General features: G+C 41.4%; 1 protein-coding gene across 1 annotated transcript; it reads right to left on the bottom strand.

The window, feature by feature from the left end:
• Positions 1–255: 255 nt before the first annotated feature.
• CUNH21orf33 (chromosome unknown C21orf33 homolog) lies at positions 256–6,892 on the bottom strand. The gene is made up of 7 exons (XM_017733296.1): positions 6,344–6,892; positions 4,561–4,613; positions 3,813–3,926; positions 3,355–3,474; positions 2,361–2,453; positions 1,879–2,035; positions 256–1,254 (listed from the first exon to the last, which is right to left on the bottom strand). Exons 1-7 carry the CDS (start codon positions 6,470–6,472, stop codon positions 1,126–1,128), a joined length of 795 nt encoding a protein of 264 aa, XP_017588785.1. The 5' UTR covers positions 6,473–6,892; the 3' UTR covers positions 256–1,125.
• Between the last annotated feature and the right edge of the window lie 289 nt (positions 6,893–7,181).

Genomic DNA, 7,181 nt, shown 5'->3' on the forward strand with positions numbered 1-7,181 from the left:
TTGGCAAGTCTGTCATGGAAGAGAAACTTTAATCCGAGGCAAGGGGTGTCATTTTGCCTGTTTTTTGTTAGTTTGAATTTGAGAAATGTTGTGTCCTGCTCAACAGAAAGGTGACAAAAAACTTTTAAGAGGGGGAGAAGATTCTGCTGGATTCTATACGGAAAAAATGTACAAAATGGGTGAACTGAAAAGCAGAAAAACTGCTAAAATGTACCAACCAATATAAGCTACCAAACAAAAATGAAAGGACAAGGATGAGATAAAAGGCAGAAATTTATTTATTTATACATCATTATTCCAGACATTCAATAATACTTCTTTGGAGAAAGCTTTATTACCCTAAAGCAGGGGAAGTTAGGATAATTTGAGATAGTTTTTTCCATTCACTACTTGTCATACAACTGCTTTAACAGGGATGCTGCTGTCCTTAAGAGTTGTGCGTCACATCAGCGGTATTTTCTTCTTCATTTCAAGACCTTTTAAAACTATAATGGGCCAATGGATGAGTTTTTCAAAGTGCTACTGTTGTGGCAGTTGTGTCCTGCTGCTGACTGGTGCTCAGACTGACTTTGTGAAAACAGGGTTCTTTCAAATAGAAACAAAAAAAAAAAAAATCTTTTCATTAACACAGAGCTAGACGAAGGTGTGGAAGATGTCTTTTTCCTCAGCAGCTGATCCTGGCTTTTAGTTCCCAGACACAGGCCTGAGCACATACACTTGGAACCGTGCATTCATTCCTTTCTACTCCCATTCTCCATCCACTAGATATGCTGCCATGTGCCAAATCCCTACAACACATCTGCCCTCAGCTTCTGAAAGGGCCTTGAGTCTCTTTTTCTCCCTTAGAACTGGTTTGACATTGGTGTGTTGGAAGATTTGTTTCAGAACACATCCAGACTGCTCTCTACAGATGGAAAAGCTCAAGAAGATGCTCTGTGTCTCAGGCCAGGCTCCTTGCCCTGTGTAATGCCCCTCTCTCAAAAAGGCACAGAAAATCCTGCAGCTGGGAATCAATCAGCTTTGCATCAGCATTCACTAGAGTGTGAACAGGACTAGCAGGTGCAAATGTCTCCATTGGTCCATGATATGTTTGATACTATGCCCTAAATTTAAACACATCTGATTTTATTTGCCAGTTAATTTTAGCACATTCTTTACCATTGCCCCAATGCCATCGAAGATGTGGTGTAATGCTGTTTCACACATAAATGCTGGGGTGGTCACCACCTTATTTTTTGTATCCACATGAGCTTCGTAAAAAGGAGTTAAGGAAAACACAGCACTTGCAGATGCTGCCTGCAAAATGAACCAGCGCTGAAAATCTCACAACTCCACTATCCTATAAAAACTACCTCCAAATATGTTATACCATCCAGCTGTAAAGACAGCTACAACCTGTAATCCAACCTAAGACAAGGTATTTTTGCCAGTAATACAAATGCTGCACAAGAAACCTGTGGAAACACCCAAAACCACAAGAAAACCTACAAAATTCACTGATTGTAATAAAATGTCTCTGAGAACAGTCTGACTGCAGCATTAGACTTCAGGAGAAGAATAAAAATCTCAAAGAGAACTGACCAGCTGTAACTCATGCCAGTTTTATGTGCAAATTCATTCAGCACTTAGTGCATTACTGGGTGTCCAGGGAAGCTGACTGAGAACCAATTCTAACTCCCAGTGTGTTGTTGCACAGCAGCAGTTACACAGCTGTGTAGAGGAGAGTTTCTAATCCCGTACTGTACCACTGCTACCTGCTATACACTGCACATTCCCATGAAAATCTAAGTGGAAAAGCACAGTTCCTACATGTGTTCATTCCTTTAATGACACATTTCTAAACTGTCTCCCAACATGGAAATCACCAGAAAAGGATATGGTTACTTCTTTCACACAGTGCTTTGCTCCCAGCTCTTTGATGGCTCCTGCAGTCCCAGCATAAGGCCACTTGCCCCCTTCCTCTTCTTCGTGGCCCACAGTTACCTCAGCACCAGAGAGCACCTTTGCTGCCAGCACTGGGGAAATGCAGCACAGGCTGCAACAGAAGGAATTGTAAGAGCAATTCTACAACAGCACTATCCCAGAACTTGCTCACAACTGAAAAGATTCAAATGGACACAGCCTTGAAAATCTGAAAGACATCACAAGGCAACTTCCTCTCAGCATTTCCTCAGCTTCTCCTTAGACAAACACCTACACACACACATCCTAAAAAACACATTTACAAAATAGGCTGCAAATGATACAAAAGAGAAGATACTTTTTCCAGTTCCGACAACAACAGCTGCACATTTCAACAAAACACAGGTTGTCTCCTTGCTCACACTTTCAAACAAATGCCATCCAACTAACATACATACCCAATAGGTTTGCCTGCTTTGTGGAAATCTTTCAGGACTCGCTCAACTTCTCTGTTCACCTTGCAATCCTTCCCATCAACGGCAAAGGTAGATCTGTCACAACAAGAAACTTATACAAAGCTCAGTATGAACCTACAAACAGAGGTATTTGCCTATCTGCCCTGAGACTGGCTCCAAAGAATCATCCCAAACTTAACAGCTACTAAACAGTTGGTTAAAAACACTCCGTAGATGACCATCACTGCTTTAGCCAAAATGTCTCTCTTCTAAGGTTCTGGTCTGCCAGAAAGTCCCTTACTAAATAAAAACATCTAGAAATGAAAATTATCACCTCAGCTTTCTAGGATTACTGAGAAGCTGAACAGTAACCTTTTCAAAGAAGAAAATACTTAAGAAGAAAAGGGAAGTAACGTTCATGTTTCTCAAAGCCAACAAAAAAGCATGTCAATAGCAAGATAATCAGTATTCCACGTGGCTAACACTTTTTGTTTCCTTTTTATTTTTTTGAGCCAGCTGTTGTTTTACATTATAAAACGAGAGGGGATTTTTTGGGTAGGCAAAGAGGAAGAAATAGAATAATAACATTACAAGCACCTGAACTCATGGAAGTTTTACCTTCACTTCCCTCAGACCTAAAAAGAAACACCACCAGGGGGAGGAAAGAGGACCTCTCGTGCATTATCTCAACTCGCATTCTCATCAACATTGTTCAGAGAATTTAAAACAAGACAATGACAAGACTTTAAAAGGCATTATCCATATTAAGTAGGAGTTACATATGTAGTAAATAAGACCATTTATGGATTTTATTGTGTGAATCACGGTTCATAGAATGATAGAATGGTTTGGGCTGGAAGGGACCTTAAAAATCATTTCATTCCTACCCCTCTGCCATAAGCAGGGACAACTCCCTCTAGACCAGGTTGCTCCAAGCTCCATCCATAGTTAATTATGAATATTTAGTTGAGGAATCTGATGCTTAGTTGGCACTCACAAGTTTTTGGCAGCTCCGAATCCACCAGGGAATATCACAGCATCATGGTCTGCTGTAGAGAGCTTAGCCAGGCTTGTAATTTTACCACGAGCAATTCTTGCAGATTCCACTAAAACATTCCTTGAAGAACCAGAAATAAAAAAATGTGATTAATTAAGCATTTGCACACAGAACAGTGTAGATAAAGTTGTGACAGAGGAAAAGGAGGGTGAGAAAGGGAGGAAGCAAGAACATCAGTATTTAGTAACTGAAGCTGTAGATGGTTCTGAAATGCTACTGCTGGGAAACATAAGCACTGACAGACCGTATATAATCAAGTCCAGAAAAGCCATATAATATCTTCTCTCCAAGAAAACCACCACAGCTGGCAAAAAGCTACTAAAGGCATTCAGCAAAGTGCTACAAGAGGCATTACAGGCTGCTATGTCTAAAGAATGCCTAACACATCACAGACTTACCTTGACTCAGCTTCAGCTGGTTGCCCTTTACTGTGGTCAATGACATGCATCTGAGGGACATCTGGAGCATACATGTGAACCTCAGCTCCCCCACGGCTCAGGTGTACCAGGACACTACAAAAATGGACATAAAACAAGCAGAAAACTTTTATGGGAGAGGCTTCATCTGGACCCCAAGTCTTGCTACAAATATTCCACCGCCTGATTTTGAAAGATGAGGAAAAACACATATCCTACCAAAGCAGGCAACCAGGAAAAACAAAAGCTTCCTTCTTCCAAGTCCCCAGGTGTTATGGAAGTAACCCACATAGCCATTAATATTTAATCTAGGTCTAGGTGACACATTTCTTATTAATTCTCAGTAAGAGTTAATTCCACTTAAGCATTAACCATTCTACTGTCAGATTTAGCCCCAGGAATGGAAACTCAAAGTGATTCTGAAATTAAGTCTGTATTTAACTCTCTTGAGATTGAAACTGGAACTCTGAATTTCTGTTTCTGAAGAGAGTCTCTCTCAAACTCAGTGTTCTGGCATCACATGCACAGTGCTGCATCTTTGGTCAGTCACTGAGTTCTACAAGAATGCAGCCTGAGCTCACAATTATGCTGTGAGAAAACTGTGAGAAAGCTTCATCATACATCTCTCAGGGTAATTCTGATGGCCAGAGACAGCAAAACTAAATTGAACAGACTGCTGCAATGTAATGGAGACTTTTTTTGGAGTCTACAGTCCCATAAGGCAACTTACGCTGATGCCTCATGGATTTCTGTGCCATCGTAGACACCACAGCCAGACAGGACCTGCAGTGAGAAAATCAACAGAGTATTGCAGGTGACACAAAACTCCCTACAGGATCTTTCACAAGGTAAGGTTTTAAAAAATTGTTCACAAACAACAAAAAAACCCTCAACTTAACAGCAAGCTCTTACTATGCCAGTGAACACCATGCTATTAGCACTGGTGTCACCACTAGACACTGCAGAACTGGCATTTCCCATTTACAGCAGCCCATGACAGGGCTCAGAAATAACCACTATATATTTCCTGGCTTATACATTTATTCCACAGTTAATTACCTGACACGTTACCCCTAGGTATGTTTTTATTGTGCACACAGTGTCATTCATCTTTTTTATGAAGTGTCCACATCCACGTGAAACACTTTCTCATCCAGGTGCACATCAATCAGAAGAGGGACAGAAATGCACTCTGAGGGGCCACTTAAAATAAACTACTTTACCTGCTTCTGTATTTTACCTGAGCATCTGCATCAGAGATCAACAGCTAAATCACTTTTAATGCAGTAACACAATTATGCTGTATTAGCCATACTTTTCTACAAAAATGTGGAAATAATACTTTTGTTTATACACACCAGCTAATAAAAATCACAAAGCAGTCAGCTACCCTTGTGTGGGTAGAGAATCTGACAAGGTAGAAGGAGAAATGATATTTTTTTTAAAAAGCCATTATAAGAATCAAACAAAACCAAAAAAATCCAAAGGTTTATCTAGTTCCTGAAAGCATATAGATGTACTCTTTTGGGGTTTTTTGTTTGGCTCTTTGTTTTGAAAGAAAAAAGTCCAGTTAGGAAGTCAATTTCCTTTTCTTTGTATTATTTTTTTTAACTTTAATCTCTTCCTTCCTGGTTTTACCTCAGTTTTTTGAAGCTTGAGAATTTTTAAAACACAGACACATCAACAGAAACTCACAACTGAAAAGAAATTCACAGCTGAGACAGTGTTAGCTAGAAATGTTAGATTTGAAGGGACTTTTAGGTCACAATACCCAGGTGTCTGCTATCGTGGGCATCACTTTACCAAATATCCCCATCACTTCACCAAATGAGCAAAATCCATGAGTGTTCTTCTGTCCATGTTAATCCTGTTCTGATATTTAAGATCTGCCTTCTACGTCACAACTCTGTTTTATCTTTCATTTAATTTAGACTGAATGAACAGATAAGCAACTGTGCTAAGGTTATGCTCTGTGAGCAACACTTTAAATGTTTTTGAAACTCGGTGAAACCAAAATACAGTAACACTGTTATTATAAACTCCTCTATATATAAACTCTTCTGTTCTTTCAGTACCTGCTTGATTACAAATCTGTCTTTTACCGCAGTCAGAAATACACATCACTGATGTCAAAAAATAACATTTGTTTTCCCATCTCCATTTAAAAAGCTGTGACTTGATAAAATGACAGCATTACTGCTGGGTTACTTTTTAGCCACTTGGACCTGTATTCTGCCCTTTCCCAAGCCAATTCTGCCCCAAGCAGATTTCTTCCTGCAGATAATGCCTTCTTATTTCTTTATGTTTAATGCTGTCTAGACTATGCAAAGCTCAAGCTTCAAAGACTGTCCACTGAGTCCCAAAACTGTGTATCCATTTGGGACACCATTTATAGCCTGTATTTTCCTTTGCCACTTCTGGCTCCTCCAGCTCCTCACTTTCTTTTGTGTTTGTAACATGTTTTACCTCCTTTCTGCAGAAGAGCATAACCCAGTTTAAATATTTTCCCGTACCTTGCCAGTACCTCCCAGAGTTTCACTATGAACTACTTCATGGTCAGTCCTCCTGGGTTCCTCAGTACAAGGGAGCTCCTGGAGTGGGTGCAGTGGAGGGCAATGAGGATGAGTGGGGGACTGAGGCATCTCTCTTACAAGGAAAGGCTGGGGGAGCTGTTCATCTTCAAGAGATGACTGAGAGGGGACCTCATTAATGTGTATAAATATCTAAATGGTGTCTGTCAGAGGATGGACCAGGCTCTGCTCCGTGGAGCCCAGCAACGGGACAAGAGGAACGGGCAGAAATTAATGCCTAGGAAGTTCCACCTGAACATGAGGCAGAATTTCTTTACTGTGCAGTGACCGAGCACTGGGACAGATTGTCTAAGGATGGTATGGAGTATCCCTCACTGGAGGTATTCTAGAACCTAGATACAATCCTGTATCATGTGCCGTGGGATGGCCTTGCTTGAGCAGGGACGTTGGACCTGGTGACCCACTGCGGTCCCTTCCAACCCGACCCATCATGTTATTCTATTCTGTGGTTCTTCCCAAATCAGCTCCAGCCCAACAGACGCCAGCTTTTACACGTTTCCCACTCCTGGTCTGGCCTCCTCCAAGTTTCTGAACTGCAAGCAGCTTTCTCTTCTCAAATTCAGCGTCTCTGCAGGGCTTCCAGCTGCTGCAGGCACCGGGCGAGGCTTTCCCAGGCCGCCGCCCCGCCGAACCCTCCCCTTCACCGCCGGAGCGACCCCGGCTGCAGTGCCGAGGGTGGCTGTGGAGAGCCAGACACTAAAAAAACAAACAAACGCTTCTCCTCAGAGCCAGACAGTAAAAAAACAAACAAACGCTTCTC

This window comes from Corvus brachyrhynchos, unplaced genomic scaffold (assembly GCF_000691975.1).
Source record: "Corvus brachyrhynchos isolate BGI_N302 unplaced genomic scaffold, ASM69197v1 scaffold32, whole genome shotgun sequence".
Classification (NCBI taxonomy): Eukaryota; Metazoa; Chordata; class Aves; order Passeriformes; family Corvidae; genus Corvus; species Corvus brachyrhynchos.

Excerpts from the sequence above, each read along its gene's own strand:
- CUNH21orf33 (XM_017733296.1), bottom strand. The coding sequence starts at position 6,472 with ATGCCTCAGTCCCCCACTCATCCTCATTGCCCTCCACTGCACCCACTC. Across the intron at positions 3,927-4,560 it reads GAAATCCATGAGGCATCAGC|TGTCCTGGTACACCTGAGCC; the intron begins GTAAGTTGCCTT and ends CCATTTTTGTAG. Across the intron at positions 3,475-3,812 it reads CCAGCTGAAGCTGAGTCAAG|GAATGTTTTAGTGGAATCTG; the intron begins GTAAGTCTGTGA and ends TGGTTCTTCAAG.